Here is a 23,167-nt window from a genome sequence, read left to right as displayed (position 1 = left end):
CTATTCCTTCAGGGAGTGGGTGGGAAGTTCTGTTCCACATGGATTTTGCTTCCTCTAGTAATCGATTCATTATCACACAGGTTTTACGTCTGGCAGAAAACCGCACAGTTCAAATCTGCAGAACACATGCAGAACAGAAACTACCCCTCCCCCCCACCCCGAGAGAGAGACTTCCAGCACGGAAAACGAGGCCACGGAACAGCCTGTCCCTCTGGAAGCACAGCCAGGCCAGGGCTCCGTTCCACAAGCACCCCACCCCCACCCCCGAGGCTACTGGGTGCTGCGTCTCCTCCCTCCCCAGGGCCCCGTCCGTCTGGGCAACACCAGCAAGCCCAATTCTCGTCTCCTCCCCAATCCCCTTCTAAGTTTTGGCCTTGCTGTGTGTGCGGAGCACGTCGGATATAAGGCGCTGCACACAGATTTTATCATCATATATATATATTATTCTTTAGATATGTATATATATGTCTATATCTTACACAAACTGGATAAATTGCGCAATAAATCTAGATATGGCTTTCTGTGATATGGTCACCGCAGGGCAAGGTGGGATGGAAAACGGCGGCAGGAGCTGGACTTTGGTCAGAAACTGCAAAATACAAGCGGCTCCACACACACACACACGCCCCAGCACCCCCGCCTGGAGTGGAGAGCATCCCCCCCCGGCCCTGAACCTTCTGGCTTAATTCCTACGCAGCTATCCATGTCCCGTTTCTCCCACTCCACTCCCCAAAGCAGGATCTGGGAGCGACAGAGCGGGCTCCCCTGATCTAGCGGCAGACGACAGCAGGCAACCTCTGGGGACCGGCGGTGGCCCCTTTCAGCCACCGGTTTGCAGAGCACAAAAATGGTCAGTGTGCGAAAAAAGAGCCACAATGGATGGTTGTGGTCCCGGCCCCCCGCCAGCTCACGCGGCTGCCTCACGGGGGCTGCCGGGATCGGCCTCTTCCCCCTCCACGCCTCTGCTGCTCAGGTCAATGGTCACAAGTTAGAAGGAAGCCTGGATTTTGCTGGGTCCGTGTCGGGGGCGGGATCCTTGCGGCCGCTCCCCGTGTCCTGTGCAAGGCCTGCGGCCGCCCCCGGGTGAGCCACGGCTGCGGGCGTCTGGTGGGCTAGACCCATGCGGGGGGCTGGGGCAGCCCCGCGGGGGACCGCTTGAGTCGTGCCAGCAGAACTCGGTGAGGACGATGACGATGCCGCCGCCGCCGCCGCCGCCAACGGTGCCACCCCCTGCCCTCCTGCGATGGAAGCGTCGGAGTCGTGAGCCGAAGAAGGGGGGCTCTGGCTCATGGTCTGCGAGACGCCGTGGGGAAGCGAGGGCTGAGAGGCCGACAGGGGCCGGGACTCCTGGCTCAGGCTGCTCGTGGGGAGGGCCTGCGTGCTCTTGTGGGCGGCCAGCCGCTGGGGCGAGCCGGGGGGCTTCTGCTGCGTCAGCGAGAGCTGGGACCCGGACTGACCTTTGTCGCCGCTGTACGGGAACGTCCGGCTCGCTAGAGGGCTTTGGGTCGGCGGGCTGGCCACTGCCGCTGGGACGGGGCTGCCGGAAGAGGGCTGAGGGGGTGGCGGCTGCTGCTGCTGCTGCTGCTGCTGCTGCTGCTGTTGCTGCTGCAAGGCAACCTTCTGCTGCTGCTGCAAGCTGGTCTGCTGCTGCAAGGTCATTTGCAGTGGTGGATGCTGCTGGTGGTGCTGCTGGAGCAAGGCCGGGGAAATGGCAAAGGGGCCGGGGACTCCGCCCTGGTACTGCAAGCGCCGCACCATGCGGGGCGACCCCAAGCCCACGGGGCCCACCAGCGGGCTGGCCATCTGCGGGCAGAAGCTCATGGCGACGGCCTGCTGGAGGGTGGCAATGGCCGAGGTCACCTGCGGCTGGGGGGGGCTGTACAGGGCCGTTGGGTGCTGCTGCTGCTGGAATTCCGCCTGTTGCGCCATCTCCCGGTCATACTTGACGATCTCCTGGATGATCTCGTTCTCCTGGTTGTTGAAGACCCCCGAGTTGAGGTCGTGCTGGACCTTGTGGAGGAGGATGGAGTTCTTCTTGCCTGCGGCGGGGAGTAAGGCCAGCATGAGCGCCAGGGCGGCCGGGAAGGGACAGGGCTGCCCTGCAGAGCAGGCCCCGTCAGCCCATCCATTAAGAGCCCTCCCCTCGTTGGTTTGGCTTCTCAACGGGACACGTCCCTTTTACATGTGAGCCGACCAGAACCTGTCCCTGGCAGACAAAGTCTAAGAAGCAGCAGGCCTCTTTTTCCTTATGTGGAAGGGAAATGGCCCTCCCAAGATCGCGCCAGCCGGAAAAACAAGCACAGGCCTGCTTTCTCCCACCCCCCTTCACAACTCCTTGGATCCATACACAAATTGATGATGTTTTAACCCACGGAGTGCTGAAAGCCCCCCCCCCCCCATGCCTTGCTGCTTCCTGCTTCTGGGCAGAGCTTCTACGGACTTCACCAAGGAGTCCTCATCACACTCCTGGCCAAGAGCACTTGTCCTACAATCCTGGGGGGCAGCTGTCTTCCCTCAGAGCACCTGTGAGTGAGCAAGGAGATTCCTCGACAGACCAACCCCTCCTGTCCCATAGGTCTGGCACAAAGAGTGCAGCTGGGGCTGCTGGGGATATTACCTTCCATCCCTTTGGGGAACAGCCTGCCTCCTTGGGGCTGGGAGGCAGAATCCATGGCCCCAAAAGACAGCGCAACCAGGGCCTTTGCAAACCAGCAGCATCGTCTGGCAGAGAGGAGTCCGGCTGCAGGGGAGTCACCCTGTTTGCCTTCAGTGAATGCTAAGACCAATTACCAAAAAATTAAAATCTGCCAAATGGGCAATCAAGGTAGCCAGTCTGCAAGACAACGCTACGGCATTTGGGAGGTCATTAATTCACCAGGGCACCCAAGTCAGAAGCACAAACGGGCCCAGCTGCAGAATCTGCCTTCTCTTTGGTTTGGAGACAGGAATGTTTCATTCCTCTTGGCTAACGGCCCTGAGGCTGCCGCCACCGTGCCCCCGGGGGCTCCCCTCCCTCTCCCGCAATACCTATGCGGTCCAGGCGATCGATGGCCACTGTCTCGAAGGCCCGCCTCATCATGGGGTACTCCTCCAGAACTTCGTTGAAGTTGTCCACCGAGAGAGAATAGAGGCGGCAGTAGGTGTCAGCCCGGACGCTGGCCGTTCGCCGGCCCCTGGTCAGCAGGCAGATCTCTGGAGGAGACAGGGAAGCCACAAAAACTGAGCTCCTCCTCAGAACAGAGGGGCTGCCCCGTTGGATCACGGTGCTTGTCAGACTGCTCACAAGGCACCTAGAAAGCTCTCTAGTTAGCCTGGTGCAGCAGCCAAAACTTGAATGGATTTTGCATCCCCAGCAGCCAAAAGCTCTCGCATAAATGAGTGTTTGTGACAATAAAAAATAAAACAATAAAAAAAATAAGATAAATGCACACGGAACTTTTGTCTTAGGTGGAAAGGGAAACAGACAAGAACGGACAAAGCTTTTTTCCTCTCTACCTTGCATCTCTGTGGTGACTGCCCAGCCCTGGGAAGGGACTGCTGGCCCAGCTGAAAGTCAACAGCGTTTCCTAAGTTGGGTGTTTTGACAGAAAATGCAACGCTGATAGAAAAAGGGAACCGGCAAGCAGGAAATCTCTCTGGCTGACCATGGGCCACATTTCCATTTTATAGCGAGCACAACAGAAACGGCCACCCTCTAGTGCAAGGGTAGTCAAACCGCGGCCCTCCAGATGTCCATGGACATCTGGAGGGCTGCAGTTTGACTACCCCTGCTCTAGTGGGCAGTTTGGACAAGCAGGTGTTTCTGCTGCAACAACAGACAAAGCCACCAGTGGCTAAATTTGACAAGTGGCTTTGTTGCTGTTGTTGGAAGCTGTTTCACAAACCCTGTTCCTGTCTGTCTGGGAGCTCAGGGAATCTCTCTGGGGGTGAACTGCTGGCGCTAAATAATCTGAAGGAATCTGCCCTGCTGAAAGGATAAGTGCTTCTAGCACTCTTTACAGTTTTGTCGTTTCAAGGCTTTACATCTTTGCCATGACTCCCCACTTTGCACTTCACTAGCTTGCAGGCAACTGATATTTCAGGATTTTGAGCTCCACTGTGGCTCCTCCCTTTTGTCACTATTTGGAAAGTGGAACGGAATTAACACATTGCACTAGTACAGAGGTCGTACCAGGCACTATAAGAAAGCTTAACAAACCTGAGCCTCCGGAGAAGGCGGTTTATAAATATAATTAACAAACAAACAAGCAAAAAGAGTACACAAGGTCTGCAGAAGCAGAACAAAGATCAAAAGAAACTGTGCAAACACACATTCCTCTAAACCCTAATTCTGGGCTTATCCTGGACAACGCTGCATTAGGATAGGCTAGTGATCCCGAAAGTGGCAGCCTGTAAAATCCTCCATGGCCTTAGTTCTCAGGGCTTAGGCCTTCTCCCCACTGTTTCTTGATATGTGGTTACGATGGGGTCCCACTGTAGAAACTTAGCCCTTCCTTCCTTAAGTCAATAAGATAAGAGACTTTCCTCTCCTCCAGGGAATGTATCATCTCCTGTTGAAAGCCTCTGAGGCAATTCTCAATCTTCTCCACCCAAAGGGAAGAAATAGGAACTAGCCTTTTTGCTTTCACAGTCTCTGGCCTTTATGGTTTAACAGTGTAGCTGATAAACCTTTTGTCTCACTGCAGCCAGATCCATTTGCATCTCTCAGCACTAAAGTATTTGGTATCTGGAGATCAATTACTCACCCCCTGTTCTTTTGCCAGCAACTAACCTGAAGCAAGGACGAAGGGCAGACTACATTACTGTAATGTAGGCACTACAGAGTGGTTTCTTCTCTGTATCCTCCCTGGATCTGCCCAATATGTCCTTTTGCTTGCAAAGTAATCTAGGAACTCCAATCTACCTAGGAAGCAGCCCAAAATGTCGGATGCCATGGTAACCGTTTCACTCCACAGTCAGCAAAGGCTTCTATTGGTACTCCAAACCTGCAGTTGGCCCAAAATGAGCAGTGAGGAATGGAGAGCAGAAGGGAGAGCAGAAGGGAGAGGCAGGTAAGGCATTCAAGGCTGCATACAAAGCTGCTTCCTTCAGGACAGGCACACCTGCCCATTCCATGGTCTGAATTCCTGAACCATTTATATTGCCATTAACTGTAGCCTCTACCCAGGAAAGGCTGCAGAAAGTTCAGAGCAGATGGAGGGAATCTGCTTCCCCCTAATTTTTTAAGGACTTTCTACCCAATTTTTATGATGAAGAAAAGAATGGGAAATTTTTAGGAAGTGCTGAAAAAAGCACTCCTATGAAATATTCTCTCATGGCATGAATGAAATACTCTTTAGTTTAATTATTCACTTCCTTGATGATTTCCGTAAGGAAGAAAGGTAGCTGATAAATATATTTTAAGCAAATAAAACATGTGAAGGAAGCCAGTCATCTCATCCCGTCCCCCTCTGCTTCTGCCTCTCCCCCCCCACATCACTCCCTCTTTCTGCTGCATTCAGTGGCAGCATGTAGAACTTAGTGCCAAGATAATGATGATATCTGATTATAATGATTATTTTCAAGATTAACAGAAGCTGAATAATTTTGGCAACAATCAATATGTTTGACAGCACCGTAAGAAGTGCAGTGTTTTCAATGTTACCACATTTCCCTCAGGATCTAAATATGCTGCCAAATCCTATGGTTTCTGCTTGAACAATACACTCCAAAAGTCAAGCATCACTCAGAGGGCAGCTGGGGCAGTTCTCTCTCTAGTGTCAAATATACTGATAAACGTGCCAATTCTGTAAGTTAACCAATAATGTGTTTTATGTTGTTTAAGCCAGGGGTAGTCAACCTGTGGTCCTCCAGATGTTCATGAACTACAATTCCCATGAGCCCCTGCCAGCGTTTGCTGGCAGGGGCTTATGGGAATTGCAGTTCATGAACATCTGGAGGACCACAGGTTGACTACCCCTGGTTTAAGCAACAAATTGTATACTTGACAAGAAAGCATAATCTTTCTCCAAACATATGCCCCCCCCCCAAAAAAAATTCCTTTAAATTTTTCTACAAAGTTTATATACCTGGCCTCCCCTTTCTTCTTCCTCGGCTCTTTAGTTGTTGCTTCCTCAAGGCAAGAACACAACTTTTTTGCTCACATCACTCTGGATGTCCGTTGGTGCTCAGAGGGAGAGGACGGGACAGCCAGCCAACCCTCCGCCTTGCCTGGCCCAGCTCTTTCTGATCTCAGGAGCTCTGCTGCTTTATTGGAATGTAAACTGCTTTGAGACCCAGCATGGCACAGCAGTCGTTAGAGGGATGGACAAGGATCCAAAGGTTGGATCCCCACTTGTACCACAGAACTTCCCCAGGTGTCCTTGGGCCAGTCGCATATTCTCAGCCTAGCCTAGCCAACCTTGCAAGGTTGTTGTGACAATAAAACGAAGGAGAGGAGAACGATATAAGCCATTTTGAGTCCCCGCAGGGGAGAAAAAAGTGGAGTATAAATTAAACATATAAATTTGAGCAGGCTCATGTTAACACCAGTTCAGAAATACAGTGCATGAGTAGCAGGAAAGAATGACGCCTCCGTGCAGAAACAAGTTGGAGGCCCATAAAGCAGTGAAGAGGAGGTATCAACCACGAGGCATTCTCCTGGCACCATCTCAGGGTTGCTGGACTCCTTGGCCTCAGGAGCAGCCAGGCCCCAAAGCCCACAGCCAAGCACATCTACCCCTCCAGCCTCCTTGGCTGGCCTCACCTCCAAAGTAGGAGCCGTCCGAGAGCTTCATCTCTTTATTGCCCTTGGTGAGGACGCTGACCACGCCGTGCTGGATGAAGTACATCTTCTTGCCGATGGTCCCTTCCCGGATGATGTAGTCACCCGGCTGGAAGACCTCAAACTTCAGCTTCGTCAGCATGGCAGTGACAAAGTTGGGGTCCGCATTGGCAAAGAGAGGCATGGAGGCCACCAGCTTACGGCAGTTGAAGTTGACTATCTCCTGGGGAGCCAAGCAAAAATGGAGAACATTTGTGTGCATATTTATAAAAATTGAGAAGTAGAGACACAGAGAATGAGGCTGTCTGGGCAAGCAGGAGACTCTGGAAAAAGGAAAGCCCCCACCCGCCTGGCCTTGTGAATGCAGCAGAAAACTCAGAGCGAAAACACTTATTTTCTTTGTAAGGATTTTTTCAATTTTGTTGCTGGAAAAGTTTGGGAAATTTGGGGGAGCAGTGGGAGAAAAAAAACTCCAGTGAAATGATATCGTTTGGTTTGACTGAAATGCATCATAAGTGTGTGCATCACAGAATGTGCAGTATAAAAATGTTCAGTCAAGACATACAGCATTAGACAATGAAAACTTGTTCTCAAGGATAGGCTTATTGTTTAAATGGGAGTAATTTTGGCAACAATTAAAATGCTATAATATCTTAAGGTTTCTTTCAGTGTCAAATTTGACATGCAAATATCCTGACAGTGGCTTTGCGTCCATGCACTCTCTTCTTTAGTATAAAATTTGTTTTTCTTATTTCAATTTACATTTTTTCCTGCCACGCAGCTGAGCCAAGAGAGCGCAGCATACAATAATGGGCTGCTCAAATGTTGGGGATATGTTTAAAGCAGTAAAATAAGTTTAGATTTGTCAGGTAAAGAAAGGGGTGCACACACTTCAGTTTTTCTTTTTCTTTTCGTTCTTTTTCATTCCCCTAACAGCTCATCCTGAGCAGAAGAAAATACTTATTCATGTTTTTGGAAGCAAGGGATAAAAGGACTGAAAAAATGTTTTTGCTACCACCAAAGCAATCTTAGGACCATGATCTCTAAGTGAATATAACTAAGTTTTCCAAGTATTTGGGGGGGGGGGGGGACTGGCCACTGATAAGTGGCATTTCCAGAAATGCTACATCCCCTAAATCAGGGGTAGTCAAACTGTGGCCCTCCAGATGTCCATGGACTACAATTCCCATGAATTGTAGTCCATGTAGTTCATGGGAATTGTAGCCCATGGACATCTGGAGGGCCACAGTTTGACTACCCCTGCCCTAAATTAAAAGGAGAACCATCAGTCCTTGAAGTCTCGGCAAGTTCTGCGAACAAAGAAGAAAGCCAAAAAGTTTGACTCCATACTCATGACCCTATGAACTTGCTAAATAAAATCCATAAATAAATACTTTGACCTCCCCTCCCACCCATTCCTTCTCCACCACCTGGAAAGGACTCCAGTCTCCACCCCCTCGCACTGACTATCCCTTGGATTTGGGCTGAATCATCAGACTGGCGCTCAGCTTACCTCTCGCAAAGGTTCGTTGAGTTCCCCCAAGATGCTGTCCTCATCAAACATCTTGCCTTGGTAACGATGCTCATAGTAGTCGTGGATCTTCTGTCGGAAGTCTGCAGGCAGTTTGTGGAAGGACATGTACTGCTCCACTTGCTTGTACTGGGGGAAGGGGGAGAAACAGAGCCAATCACAAAGCCACTCAGCCAAAGCTACACAGGTCTGAGCACGACCCTCAGGAGAGGATGCCTGGAAAAAACACAACAACCCCACACATTACCTTGGGCTGTGTGACGGAAGAAAGGTCTCCGAAAGAAAGGGAGGCAGGTTCTGTACTGGGCTACAGTGGAATGGAACGGGGCAGCAGGCTGCTTTTCTAAAAGGGGCAGGATTGTCGTCTGCTCCCCACAACAGACACTCCGTGCGGTAGGTGGGAACAAGAGAGCTCTAACAGAACTACTCGGTAAGAACAGTGCTATCAGGGCTGTGATGAGGCCAAGGTTACCCTGCTGGCTGCATGGCGAGGAGAAGTCGGGAATCAAGCCCAGCCTGTCAAGATTAGAAGCCATGACACCACGCAGGCTCCCTTCATGCTATTTGATGAAGGGAGGCTGCACTCCTGAAAGTTCATTCCCCCAAAATCTTGCTGTCCTGAGGTGCTGTTGGACTCAAATCTTGATTTTCTGCACAGTTTATGCTAGATGAGTGATGCCTTTTTCTTTTTCCATTTCAGCTCCAATTTGTCATTCTGTTAAACTAACTTGAACACTGGATAGTTTAGCAATGCATGGAGGGGCCCATGCAGGCCATCTAATCCCACCCCCTGCTCAGTGCAGGATCAGCCTCAAGCATCCAGGAGAAGGATCTGTCCAGCTGCTGCTTGAAAACTGACATTGAGGGGGAGCTCCCCACCTCCTTGGGCAGCCCATTCCACTGCTGAATGACTCTCACTGAAAATCTCCCCCCCCACCCCCGATATCTAGCTGGTCCCATTCTACACATAATTTAAAGCTATGGCTGTGGGTCCTCTCCTCTGCTCCTCCAAGTGACAACCTTTCAGATGAAGTATCTCCTGTCCTCTCTCAGTCTCTTCTCCAGGCTGAACATTCCCAAGTCCCTCAACCTATCTTCATAGGGCTTGGTCCCTTGGCCCCAGATCATCCTCATGGCTCTCCTCTGAACCCTCTCCATTTTGTCCACGTCCTTTTTGAAGTGAGGCCTCCAGAACTGCACCCAGGACTCCTGGTGGGCTCTGTCCGACGCAGTGTACAGCGGGACTGTGACATCTTGCGATTTTGATGTGACGCCTGCCTTCTTTACCACCGCGTCCCACTGCCAGCTCATCAGATCTCGGAAGCTAAGCTGAGTCAGTCCTGCTAAGTGGTTGGACGGCAAACAGCCAAGGAAATCCCAGGCAGGCCATCGCCAACCTCCTCTGAACATCTCTTGACTGTCAAACTCCATGGGGCCACCATAAGCCGGATGAGATTTGATGGAGCTTTCCGCCTCCTGTCCAGGACTTGGAACATAAAACTAACATCAGGGGCACTCTTTAGATTTTCCAAATAGGGATCAAAAGAAACTCCTTAATCAAACCGTATTCCACATAGAGCAGTGGGCAATTCGATCAATGTAATTGCCCTGTTGTTGGCCCTCCAGAGTAACCACGTGGCCACTGTACAAAACAAGATGCTCTGCTAGATGGGCCAACAGTCTGACCCACCAGAGCTCTTCTGAATGGAAGTTAAGCAATTATTTTCAGGAAACTGCGTCCCTGGGAACCACTCAGATTGAAAAGAAAATGATCAGACCCAACCCTGAACAATATCAGGGGTGGTCAAACTGCGGCCCTCCAGATGTCCATGGACTACAATTCCCATGAGCCCCTGCCAGCGAATGCTGGCAGAGGCTCATGGGAATTGTAGTCCATGGACATCTGGAGGGCCGCAGTTTGGCTACCCCCGAGTAAGACAGACAGGGCTTTCAGGAGGTTGGAAACATCTTGGCAGAGGATTTTGTGCTCACGTTCTCACAGGGCCTGCCCCGAAGTGTACCCAGGCTTGGCAAAACTTAAAAGTCCTCATGTCACAGTCCCAATCGGCTTTGAGCCCGCATAAGTCTGGCAAAGTGACATCACAGAGAGAAATCTGGGACGAGGGAGAACTCGGAATGCTGTCGAGCTCCCCGGAGAACTGGAGAACTGAGGCCCAGCGCTGTGTCAGCCAAAGTAATGCACAGGCAAGGGACGCCTCCAGTCACCTCTTGCAAGCCAGCCTAGATGCAGACTGCTGCAAAAAAAAAAAAGGAAATCGGGGGGGGGGGGGCTTCACACAAACTGGAGGAAGAGGTCAGGCTGTGGGGAATGCAGCCTTCTGGAGAAGCTGAGCTCTCCTCTGAGCAAAAGTTTTGAGCCCCCTGCAAAGGGGAGGCTCGAAGCAGTGGGCTGACAGATCAGAAGACAGGCCTTGGATACGTTTCCAGGGGCTGGGAAAGAGACAAGATTTGCATCCTGCAGAGACCCCAGACCCTTTTCATGCCCTGGAGAAACACAGAAATTTCACAAATAGCTGTTCCAAGACTGACACAAAATTTTGTTTTCCTTGGGCTGCCGTGTACTGTGCCTCTAGCCTCAGTGGGAAAGGCGGGCTATCAAGGAAACTGCAGAGACACCTCAGTGCAGAATTATTCCTCCTGTTTCAGCCTCACCAGCCTTGGGTATCCCATGCTTCTTTCCATATCTCTGAATGGGCACACGGTCATCAAAATCAGACCCTGCGTATTAATATCAGAGTCCAGTGGCACCTTTAAGACCAACAAAGATTTATTCAAGGCGTGAGCTTTCGAGTGCAAGCCCTCTTCCTCAGACTAAGCTTTTGCACTCGAAAGCTCACGCCTTGAATAAATCTTTGTTGGTCTTAAAGGTGCTACTGGATTCTGATTTTATTGTGCTACTTCAGACCAACACGGCTACCCATTTGAATCTAATTTGTGTATTAAGTTATTCATCTTCATAAAAGTCTTCCCGGAAAGCTTGAATCTTGTGGGGTGGGGACATACAAAGCACCCACGATCCACTGGGAGAGGTTGGTGGTCTACAGCAGGGGTCCTCAACCCCCGGTCTGCGGCCCTGTACCGGGCCGCCAGCGGCCACACCTGCCTCCCCCCCCCCCCGCAGCGAGAGGGAGGGAAGAGGCAGGCACGGCCGCTGGCACGCCAGTGACGCAAACGCGCAGAGCCGCTGCGCATGCATGTTTGCGCCCCCTGCTGGTGAAAACGCGCATGCGCAGCAGCTCCGTGTGTGCGCGTTAGCGCCACCTAGGGGCGAAAACGTGCATGCGCAGCGACTGCGCGTGCGCGTTTACATGCAGCTGCGGCGGCCGGGCCGCCGGCTCTCTCTCACCCTCGGAGGCGGTCCCCAACTACAAGAAGGTTGGGGACCGCTGGTCTACAGCACGGTATAGTCCATAGCAGCAGTGACTTCTAATCTGGCAAGCCGGGTTTGATTCCCCACTCCTCCACATGCAGCCAGCTGGGTGACTTGGACTAGTCACAGTCCTGTTAGAAGCTGTTCTCACAGAGCAGTCCTGTCAGAGTTCTCTCAGCCCCCCCTCCCTCACACGGTGTCTGTTGTGGGGAGAGGAAGGGAAGGTGGTTGTCAGTCGCTTAGTCGCTTTGAGACTCCTTTGGGCAGTGAGAAGTAGAACATAAAGCCAACTCTTCTTCTTCTTCTTCTTCTTCAACATCACCTCCAACAGACGGTGTGCAAACCTCAGAACACACAATGCGTCTCCCCTGCAGCTGTGCATCACAACAGGGGGTCAGCTTGTGGGGGGGGGATCCCTCTGCTGCTCCTCAAGGAACACCTGGCACAGCTGCCCTGCACATGGTTTTGAAGGCCGCTGGATTAATTAACAGCGGGGGGGGGGGAGAGCGGGACAGGGCAGGCCATGCTTAAAGAGCTTTTAGCAGATTAATCGCCTGCCTTTGCAGCTGATCAATTAATTTGCACAGATGGGTTGTTAAGTTAAAAAAAAAAGTCTTCAATCTGTTTTACTGCCCTACCAAAAAGGCTCCCTCTTTATCATTTGGGCAAGGAAGAGAGAGAGAGAGAAGGAGTACTCCTGTCCCCATTCCATTAAAGACCCCACTGAGAACCATGCTTTGCATGCTGAGTCACAGCCAGAAGAGCAGAGCCTCTGGGGGACTGGAGAGGCTGATGACGAGGGGGGGGGAGGAGGGGGGCTCACTGGCCTCCACAGATCTCCCTGCCCATGATGGGAAGTGTCAAGAGTGCCTCTTTTGCACAGCAACACTTCCCCAGGGGACTGCTGCTGGACGCCGCTTTATGACACATCGTTCCAGGGCCCGTCAATTTTAAGCTCCCAGGTCTACCCGACAGGCAAGCAGGTGTCGTAAACAATTGGGGTCAAGGGGGGGCTGATTTCTTCCAGATGTCAGCAGCCCTCCACACCCCCACAAGCCTGACTCCTTCCTGCCAGCCCTTTATGCCGCCTAGAGCATTTCCAGAACTCTGACGGCCAAACTATTTTTCTAAATAAACTTTTGGGGCAACACTCAAGACTCCTCAAAATTTCCTTTCAGAACATGTAAGAACTGGAACTGCACTCCCCAGAGGAGGATCTTCCAGAGTTCCCGCACAAGCTAATGCTTCAGAGCTGCCAGGGACTCATGAAAGGGGGCCAACAGGCAACATCCTTCGAAAGCAGGTCATCCTTCCAGAGAGTTCTGACATCGCAGTGGGAGAGCAAGGATGTTTATCGAGGGAAGGACAGGAGGCAAATGTGATTACTTGTTTGCCTGGGCTATTTTCAGAGTCAAAGCCGGCTTTGGAGAGCTGGCGAGGAAAGGTTGCAGATTGCACAGAGATACGCAAGGGATCAAAACTCAGAAGGGCTGGCCAAAAAACAATGCTCTGCTAATTTCAGAAAAAGGAGGGAGATCCCAGGAAGCAGCCTGTGTTGAGATCCAGGGTGGCACAGCCAGGAGGTCGGAATGGCCTTGCAAGGGCTGAGTCTGACTCCCCCACTGGGACACCTGAGCTCCCCTGTCCTTCCCTTTACCTCTGTCTGCCTGATATACTTTACACAGGATTATTCTGGGGACAAAACGGGAGGCGGGAGAACTCTGCCTTTAGTGGGAGAGTAAAATTAAGGAAAGAAAATATGGGCCAAGTTAGATTACAGTTTATTTGCCAGAAAAATATGGACCAAACAATTATTTTACCCAAAAAGTAATTTCTGAGTCACAAGTGGGATGGGGGTGGCAGGCGTGATCAAGGACTTTCACTTCTACAACATGTCCCCCCATGCCTCTAGTTGGGGTCAGTGCTCCCCCAATCTTCAATGCCAAACTTCTAATTCCAAACTTCTAATTCCAAACGCAAAGCTTATCCCTTGCACAGCCCATCCCTTGCAACGCTCCATGCAAACTCAGAGCCTATGTGGATACTTAACCCAGCCAAGTGGCTACTCCAACACAATTGGAGCCGTAGAAACGAACAAGAGTCCAAGGCTCCATAAAACTAACAAAACCTGTGGCAGGGGAAGAGCTTTGTTGAGTCACTGCTCACTTGTAGGCTAACACAGCTGCCCATCTTGATGTAATATCAGAGCCCAGACCAAATTCTAAGGCTCTGATTTTTTTCAGACAAAGCCAAGAAGTTGGGAAAGCCAATCCTAGGCATTTGTTACTTCCTTTCTCTTGCTCCCTTGGCTCCTTGGGTGAGAGCCCTGAGACTCACATACAGTCCTGTTCGTTACCAGTAAAGAGAGAGCTTGTGTGCATATATCACAACATTACCACACTCTACCACAACATTAAGATATACACTAAGCTATACTATAGTTTATATTATAGATCAGGGGTAGTCAAACTGCAGCCCTCCAGATGTCCATGGACTACAATTCCCAAATGCTGGCAGGGGCTCATGGGAATTGTAGTCCATGGACATCTGGAGGACCACAGGTTGACTATCCCTGCTCTATAGAGTTCAGAGATCAGCAATACCCCCAGTCGACAGAAAAGGATTTGCAGCTGAAAGCCCCTGGGGAAGGGAGGAAGGGGGCAGACTGAGACTTAACTGTACACACTGCAGATGGTAGAAAATATTTACTACTTCAAGTTTCCAGCATTAACAAGCTTCAACTAGTATTTTAAAACAGAAAGTGCTCTGAATCCAAACACCAGCAATGGGAATGGCTCCTAAGAACCTCCCCTCCCCTCCTCTTTAGTACCTCTCCTTACCTTCCTCTTTCAAACGACCCATCCCTTCTTTTGAGCCTCCCCCCTCTGTAGAACCTACCTTCTCCCTCCTGTTCTGAACCTCCCCTCTTCTTTAGTACTTCCCCTTCCCTTCTTCCTTCAAGCCTCCTCTCCCCCTCTTCTGTAGAACCTCCCCCACAGTGGAACCGCCCTTCCCACTCCTCTGTAGAACTTCTCCTTCCCCTCCTCTTTTCAACCTCACCTTCCCTTCCTCTTGGGAACCTCCCATCCCTTCCTCTTTCCAGTCGCCTCTCCCTCTCCTCTGTAGAATCTCCCCTCCTCCTCCTCCTGCCTTTTGGAACCTTCCCTCCCCCTCTTCTTTAGAACCTTCCCTCCTCCTCTTCTGTAGGACCTCCCCTCTCCCTCCTCTGTAGAACCTTCCCTCCCCGTTCTCTTCTTTAGAACCTTACCTCCTCCTCTTCTGGAGGACCTCCCCTCTCCCTCCTCTGTAGAACCTTCCCTCCCCGTTCTCTTCTTTAGAACCTTCCCTCCTCCTCTTCTGGAGGACCTCTCCTCTCCCTCCTCTGTAGAACCTCCCCTCCCCCTCCTCTTCTTCAGAACCTTCCCTCCTCCTCTTCTGTAGGACCTCCCCTCTCCCTCCTCTGTAGAACCTTCCCTCCCCCTTCTCTTCTTTAGAACCTTCCCTCCTCCTCTTCTGGAGGACCTCTCCTCTCCCTCCTCTGTAGAACCTCCCGTCCCCCTCCTCTTCTTCAGAACCTTCCCTCCTCCTCTTCTGGAGGACCTCTCCTCTCCCTCCTCTGTAGAACCTCCCGTCCCCCTCCTCTTCTTCAGAACCTTCCCTCCTCCTCTTCTGTAGGACCTCCCCTCTCCCTCCTCTGTAGAACCTTACCTCCTCCTCTTCTGTAGGACCTCCCCTCTCCCTCCTCTGTAGAACCTTCCCTCCTCCTCCTCTTCTTTAGAACCTTACCTCCTCCTCTTCTGGAGGACCTCTCCTCTCCCTCCTCTGTAGAACCTCCCGTCCCCCTCCTCTTCTTCAGAACCTTCCCTCCTCCTCTTCTGTAGGACCTCCCCTCTCCCTCCTCTGTAGAACCTCCCGTCCCCCTCCTCTTCTTCAGAACCTTCCCTCCTCCTCTTCTGTAGGACCTCCCCTCTCCCTCCTCTGTAGAACCTTACCTCCTCCTCTTCTGTAGGACCTCCCCTCTCCCTCCTCTGTAGAACCTTCCCTCCTCCTCCTCTTCTTTAGAACCTTACCTCCTCCTCTTCTGGAGGACCTCTCCTCTCCCTCCTCTGTAGAACCTCCCGTCCCCCTCCTCTTCTTCAGAACCTTCCCTCCTCCTCTTCTGTAGGACCTCCCCTCTCCCTCCTCTGTAGAACCTTACCTCCTCCTCTTCTGTAGGACCTCCCCTCTCCCTCCTCTGTAGAACCTTCCCTCCCCCTTCTCTTCTTTAGAACCTTACCTCCTCCTCTTCGGTAGGACCTCTCCTCTCCCTCCTCTGTAGAACCTTCCCTCCTCCTCCTCTTCTTTAGAACCTTACCTCCTCCTTTTCTGTAGGACCTCTCCTCCCCCTCCTCTTTAGAATCCCACCTGTCCCTCTTTAGACATGGAACCAAGTGCAGCTTGCAAAGTGACCCACATCCTTGGTCTCCACCCACCACAGTTTCGCTCTCCGTACCTTCTCCTGATACTGCCGCCGAGAGGAATCCAGAGACTGGATGAGTGCCGTGGCATGCCCAATGAACATGGCATAACAGGTAGCCCCCACAATCATGCTCAGCATGGTCAGCCAGATGTCGGTCATGCTCTCCGGTGCCTGGCGGCCGTACCCAATGCATAACATGTGGCTCATGGACTTGAAGAGGGCGAAGGAATACAGCTCGCTCCAGGAATCATTCTGGAAAAACAAGAGAAAGAGACTCTGTCTCAGACACAGGGCCGCCCACACCCACAGCCCAGGCTAACCCTGTGGCTTCTGACCAAAACAGGTTCAGACAGATTCCGGTGGGTCGCCGTGTTGGTCTGAAGTAGCACAACAAAATAATACAATCCAGTAGCACCTCGAAGACCAACAAAGAGTTATTCAAAGCATGAGCTTTGAGTGCATGCACTCTTCCTCTACAGCTATGATGGTTATTTATTTAGTCTGACAAAGAGGGCTTGCACTCGAAAGCTCACGCCTTGAATAACTCTTTGTTGGTCTTAAAGGTGCTACTGGACTGAGTACACAGTACCGGGAGCTGGAGGCACCAGTAGTTGAGTTCCATAGAAACCATTGGCAAACATTCACCCACGCAGTCCCCAGTGAGTATCTTCTAGCTCTACCACAAACTGAACACCAGAAGCTCCCTGGTTCTGAAGCAGGCCATCAGGTCTTCATGTTAAAGCTCCTCAGACAGGCAGCTCCTCTCCAGGCTCCCAGGCAGAGAAGGGCTTTTCCCATCACCTTCCGGCTGGTCCTTTCAGCTGGAGATGCCGGGGATCGAACCTGGGACCTTCTGCATGCCAAGCAGATGCTCTACCACGGCTCCTCCCCATTACCAGAATAGGCCTCTAAGTATCAGAGCTGTGCAGAGAGGATCCCAAAGGAGAGATATGGGCGACAAGGATGTAATGTCCTGCAATACAGCGCGAGGCGAACGTAGGAATGGCATCGTCCTGCATAAACCTGCGTATTCAGCATCCACACAAATCACCAACTACTGAGTCCAGCATCAACATTGTCAGAAAATTTATTTTAAAAAAAAACCACTAGCTTTCTAGCAAAGACATGAGGATGTGAGCAAGGAACAGAACTTCCAGAGGAAGCAGCTTAGTGCCTTGTGGCACAATAGACCAGGGGTAGACAAACTGCGGCCGTCCAGATGCCCATGGACTGCAATACCCATGAGTGAACGCTGGCAGGGGCTCATGGGAATTGTACTCCATGGACATCTGGACGGCCGCAGTTTGACTACCCCTGCAATAGACCATGCCAATAATCACAGAGATTTTACTCACCATACATTTTTGTTCTCTGCTGGGCTAGGAGGGCTTTGGGATTGCCCCCCCCCCACACACACACACACCGCGATCTAAGACAAGGTCAATTTGCTAACCTGAAGAGAGATTCCTAGAGCAAAATGCCAAAAAGGCAGAAGCCTCCTCTGTTTTATGGACCTCAGGAAGAGAAGCACCAACTTAGCTGAACAGCAGAAAACCCCCAAAAGAAACCCCAGACCGAGGCAACAAACAAAACTGCACAGGAAGGAGAAACATGAAGAAATACACTCTTTCAGAAGACCTGACCCTCATCAGAGGCTGCCATCTGGAAAGAAAACCAATCCCAACTCAAGAGGAAATTTCCTCTACAAAGCAGAGGTATGTGTGAAACCAAACTTCCCTTCACAGGAGAGAAATCTTGATCCACTGAGCAGAAAAGAGTTAACTATCAGGGTGGCTAGATGCCTTCTGCAGGCCTCTTGTCACCAGCAGCATCTCCAAAGGAAAAGGACTCAGTCTTCTGGAACTTACTAATTTACTCAATGGCAGACCGTAGAAGAATTTGAAGAATATTGTGGGTGCTTCTCACAGTATCTAGCTAGTTATTAATAAGCTAGTAGGGTAAATCGAGCTGTTACAGAATTGTAATTTTTTGTCTTTTCTTTTCTCTCTGATTTCTTTTATAAACTTAAGAAAGGCTGGAGATAATGTACAGATTTCAGTTAGGGTGAAAAACTGTTTCATACTGCTCCCTGGCTCCAACCCGTCTTGTAGGAATGCAGCAGATGTCCTTTCCTTTGCTTCCTCAAGGGAACTGGTCTTGAATGCCTGCACCTGTTCATTGCTTGTGGCCACAAAGACTTCCATGAGGGATGAGTCGAAGCATCCTGCAGTCACCTGGAATGATTGATGGTGGGAATCTCCTTTTCATTGGCCACTCCACCTGACACACTCCACCTTGAGCCACGCCGGATTACTCTCCGCCCACCAATTATCCCACTGGCTTTCCAGCATGTATGTAGGGGGTGGATGGAGATCTTACATCATCCTGTTTGGCTAGTGTAAGCCTTTCTTAAAATAATCCCTACCACGGGAGAGTCCCTTCTTCTGGACGGTGCAGAGAATAACTTGACAGCTGACAGCTCCAGCCAGTGGACATTCCTGCATGGTGCAGTAGTCAAGAGCAGCAGCCTCTAATCTGAAGAGCCAGGTTCAATTCCCACTCCTCCTCCACATGCAGCCAACCTTGGGTCACTCACAGTTCTCTCAGAGCTGCCCTCAGAGAAATTCTTTCAGAGCTCTCTCAGCCTTGCCTCCCTCACAGGGTGTCTGTTGTGGGGAGAGGAAGGGAAAAGGTGTTTGTAAGCTGCTTTGAGACTCCTTCAGGTAGTAAAAAACAGGGGATATAAACCAACTCTTCTTCTTCTTGGTTCTTCTACTTGTGACCTCAGGCATCTCGAGCAACCAGGTCAAGGATACTATCTGTGGTTTCTACTGTCCTGGTGGAGGTGGAAAAGCTTTTTTTTTTTTTTTTCACCAGCCTCCTGATTTGCAACGTCCTAGCACTTCATCCCACTGGAGACAGAGATCAACCTTCTGTTGGTCGGCAAACTCAGTTTAGAGCGGTGACGGAATGCTCTGGAGCAGCCTGACATGGAACTGGGACCAGTCCTCCCCATCTAGGTGCACAACTGTGATCCCCAAGTATTCGGGTGGCCACGAGGCCTGGCTGCTTGGAAGATAAATCTTGCCAATTTGGCCATCACCTCTGTTCGCAGAAAAGGGATGCGTGAGAAGGATTCCCAGGTGCTGCTACACCTCCAGAGCAAGTCTGAGCCATGGTTCTTCCTGTTTGCTACAAAACTTATGCCTTCAAGGTTTGCCTGGAAAGCTCAGAAATCAGTTTTAGTTGCATAAGAGTCACAGGTCTCTTCTGGGTGAAGGGTATACACGAGACAGCTTCCGGTGCATGGAGAGATGCGAAGAAGCCCTGGAGTCTGACAACCAACCCAATCATGTTCAAGGTTTCCATCAACAGTAAAGTGCCTGTGTGTCTCAAATTTAAGACTGTCCTTGCATTTCCATTCTACTTTGAACCTAAGGGGAGCCCTGAATGCCATCCTCACCCACCACCCTGGCCCCACTGAATTCATTCCATAGCCCTGAGCATTTCAGAGATGCTGAGGAAGCAAGAGAATTTTCCTCCCACATGGGTTCTGGTAAGGCTACAGACAGTTTTGACCCACATAGCTGACCCACATAACAGAAGGGCCCACTGGGGTGCAAAAGCCAAGAAAGATCATCCTGTGGGGCTGGGATCCTATGGATCTTAACATCAAATGGGGTTCAGTTCCCCCCAGACTTGGACAAAGTGGTGCTCTATGCAAACTCTATGGCTAATGTCCTGCGTGCACAGAATTGCACTTTGATTACCCCACTGCAATGAGGTGCTGGGGCTCAGTGGCAGAGCTCTGAAGCAGTCTAAGGCCATCGTATGGGCATGAGCAAGACCTGGACCTCTGCAGTTGCTTGGGAGAGCTTGAAGGTTGCTGAGGTCCCGTCTGTACCCTTCTCATTTCAGCCTCCACTAAAGCCACCTCCAGGGGCTCCCTGAACAGCCTGCCTAGGGAGGAACGGCCCGGGACACCCATCCAATGGCAGCTGTTTCCCCAGGTTGACGCTTCCACTGCTTGTTCCGGAGCCAAGTTAGCTACCAAAGGCTCCCACAGAAGGGCAATCTGCAAAGAGGTTTTCTCTTAATCCATCCTTAGCTGCTGGGGAATGATTAGGATGTGAGCCTGCAAATTTGTTTGCCCACAGGCTGGCTGCTCAAGCAAAGGGAGGACGAAACTGGCCGGGTTAAACTGCCCGAGAGCCACTTCAGCCCCTCTCCCCCTCGACACCACTTGGGGGGCTGCCTTTCCCTCCCGACAGAACAGCTCCTGCGGGCAGGAGATCAGCCACTCATCCACCCAACCGAGAAATGCTTGGTTCTGTCCACGATGCTGTCCGGAAGGCAGCGGGATTTGCTGAGTGGGCTATCCCTGCTCCAGCTGTGCCAGTCCAACTGACAGATGTTCTGAAGACCCTCAAAGAAGCCTCGCCTGAGAGCCCTTGAGCAAAGGGAGACGAAGGGCCCTCCCCGCACTCCCTTCTCCTTGGGAAACCATAAAGTGCAAACTGACTTGGCAAAGGATTCAGGAACAAAATCTGCTGGGGACAGATGGTTCCAACACCAGGCCAGAGAGTTCCCCCTCCTCTTCCTCCCCCTTCCTGTGTGACAAGATCATTGCTGACTTCCTCGCAGCAGGAAAACAGCCTCGTCTGCCGGGCCTCAACCCCTCTCCTTAGTTCCCTGCAGGGTGGGGGAGCCAACGGATGCCCTGGCTGGCAGGAGACAAGGGAATGACTGGACCCCCCTGCATGAGCCGTGGCACCCAGAAGGTAAGGAGCTGCTGGGCCAACAGGGCTTTCTACTGCCCTCATGCCTAGGGCAGGAGTCCCCCCCCCCCAAAGAAACCTTTCCTGGTGGCCACGGAGTGCTATTAGAAAGTGGGAAGGGGTCAAGTCAGGCATCTGATGGGCCATGAGATTCGATGGGCAACACCTCCCAGCACAGCTAAGGGAGCGAGCCATTTTGTGGCTCGCTCCCTTAGCTGTGCTGGGAGGTGTTGCCCATCGAATCTCATGGCCCATCAGATGCCTGACTTGACCCCTTCCCACTTTCTAATAGCACTTTTTGTGGCTAGCTCCACTAGCTTGGCACCCATTTAGTGGCTGCACCCAGCATGCAGCATCAGAATTCCAAAGGTGCCCACAAGCTAAAAAAAAAAAAAAGCTGGGGATCCCCTGATCTAAAAACCCTGCCCCACCCCCACTCTGTATGAAGTGACCTGGATCAAGATCGGACCCTTTGACCTGAGGAGCAAAACTGGCTCAGTGCAAGCCCAACCTGATTTCCCTTCCCCTGTTCAAGGCAGGGATGGCCAAACTGTGGCTCTCCAGAGGTCCATGGACTACAATTCCCATGAGCCCCTGCCATGCTGCTGGCAGCCACAGTTTGGCCAACCCTGGTCTATGGCGTGAGAGCAAGGAAGGAGACCCAGAAGCAACCAGCCACAGGGCTACTGGAGCACAGAGACGACTGGCTCCGACGTGCGGGTGCATGCCGCCTGTCTTCAGGAGCGCAGAAATCATGCTGCATCTGGCACAATGTGCAGCCTGGGATTGCTGTTCTTGCTGCTGCAGAAAACCAAGTTCCTGGCCTTTAGGCTGGAAAGCGCGGGGGCTTGGTGGTGTGTTAGAAGCCAGAGAGGGCTGGCGAATCCGTTCCCAGGAGACAAGCCAAGGCATCTTGGGCCGCACCCGCAAAACCAGAATCTGTCGGAGGAAGTGTGCATGCACACGAAAGTTCGTGCCTTGAACAAGTCTTTGTTTGTCTTAAGGGTGCGACTGGACTCTGATTTTGTTGTCAAACCAGAACCAGTTGCCCAAAAGAAAAGAAAGCAGGACCATGAGCTGAATTTGCATAAGTGAGGCAGGGTGAAGCCCCCGACTTGTGCTGGTGCCACTTTCCCACTGCCCAGGCACAGAACTTCCATCCACTCTTTGCAGGGGTAGTCAAACTGTGGCCCTCCAGATGTCCATGGACTACAATTCCCACGAGCCCCTGCAGTTGGGACTCTCTCTGGACACTCCCCCCACCCTTGCCAGACCCAAGCCCACAGCACTTAAGAGTACACAAAAATTGTGAGAAGCAAAACCACAGCTTAAGTGGAGCCTACCCCAGGTCTCTGTAAGATTCCCTGTTCTGAGCAAGAGTCCTGCATGGGAAGGAAGTGAGCCCAGAAGAGAGACGATGGACAACCTCCATGGTGGGCAGGAAAGTCTGCTTTATCTCTGTTCCACGGACAGATGAATGGCCCAGCTCCAATCAAGGTACGCATGGGGCAGACTGACTCCTTCTCCCGAGAACAAATTGATCGGAAGCAGGCAGGAATGAAGAAGTAAATTATGCAGAGATGCAGCGTATTTTGGGCTCTTTCTGGACAGTGGAATTGCCTTGTCCTTGAGGCTGGCTTGGTACTGATCCTGTTGTCGTTTTGGACTGTACAGGGTCAGAGTATGTGACGTGCAAATTTAATCAAGAAAAGTGCAGAGGTGCTTCCTAGTGCTTAGCTAGTTAGCACCCGTAACAGGGGAAAGGCCCTAGACCAGAGGTAGTCAAACTGTGGCCCTCCAGATGTCCATGGACTACAATTCCCATGAGCCCCTGCCAGCTGGCAGGGGCTCATGGGAATTGTAGTCCACGGACATCTGGAGGGCCACAGTTTGACTACCCCTGTCCTAGGCTTTATTGAGATAGTGAAAAACATAATGGGGCAGATCCAGTGGTACAAAATCAGGAACTTAATGGACCTAGCACTGTTTCATTTAAGCAGGATCTTATGCAACCCCTCGAGTTTCCTTCCCGGCTACTCCAAGGCCAGGAAGACCAGATCTTGTGCAAGTGGCCCATGAAGTGGCTGCCTGGGATTTTGCATTTCCGCCTGCATGCGAGCACTGGTGCAAGTGGAAACTTTGCACTGGGTCTGACTCAGAGTGAGCAAAGAATCCCAAGTCTCATCCCAAGAGGGAGATGATGTCAAGAACCCAATGCTTCAAAAAATACAAATATGCTGCCCGA

At 51.5% G+C, this 23,167-nt stretch overlaps 1 protein-coding gene across 1 annotated transcript in view; it reads right to left on the bottom strand.

Moving 5' to 3' along the window:
- Nucleotides 1-275: 275 nt before the first annotated feature.
- HCN2 (hyperpolarization activated cyclic nucleotide gated potassium and sodium channel 2) overlaps nucleotides 276-23,167 on the bottom strand; it is a 61,221-nt gene continuing 38,329 nt past the window's right edge. Inside the window, exons 4-8 of the mRNA XM_077331930.1 lie at nucleotides 16,178-16,396; nucleotides 8,277-8,423; nucleotides 6,746-6,986; nucleotides 3,028-3,192; nucleotides 276-2,039 (exon numbers count right to left, since the gene is read on the bottom strand). Of these exons, the coding sequence (XP_077188045.1) occupies nucleotides 982-2,039; nucleotides 3,028-3,192; nucleotides 6,746-6,986; nucleotides 8,277-8,423; nucleotides 16,178-16,396 (1,830 nt within the window). The 3' untranslated portion in view covers nucleotides 276-981. The remainder of the gene's footprint in view (nucleotides 2,040-3,027; nucleotides 3,193-6,745; nucleotides 6,987-8,276; nucleotides 8,424-16,177; nucleotides 16,397-23,167) is intronic.

This window comes from Paroedura picta, chromosome 4 (genome assembly GCF_049243985.1).
Source record: "Paroedura picta isolate Pp20150507F chromosome 4, Ppicta_v3.0, whole genome shotgun sequence".
Lineage (NCBI taxonomy): Eukaryota > Metazoa > Chordata > Lepidosauria > Squamata > Gekkonidae > Paroedura > Paroedura picta.
This window is presented reverse-complemented; position numbering and strand designations above follow the sequence as displayed.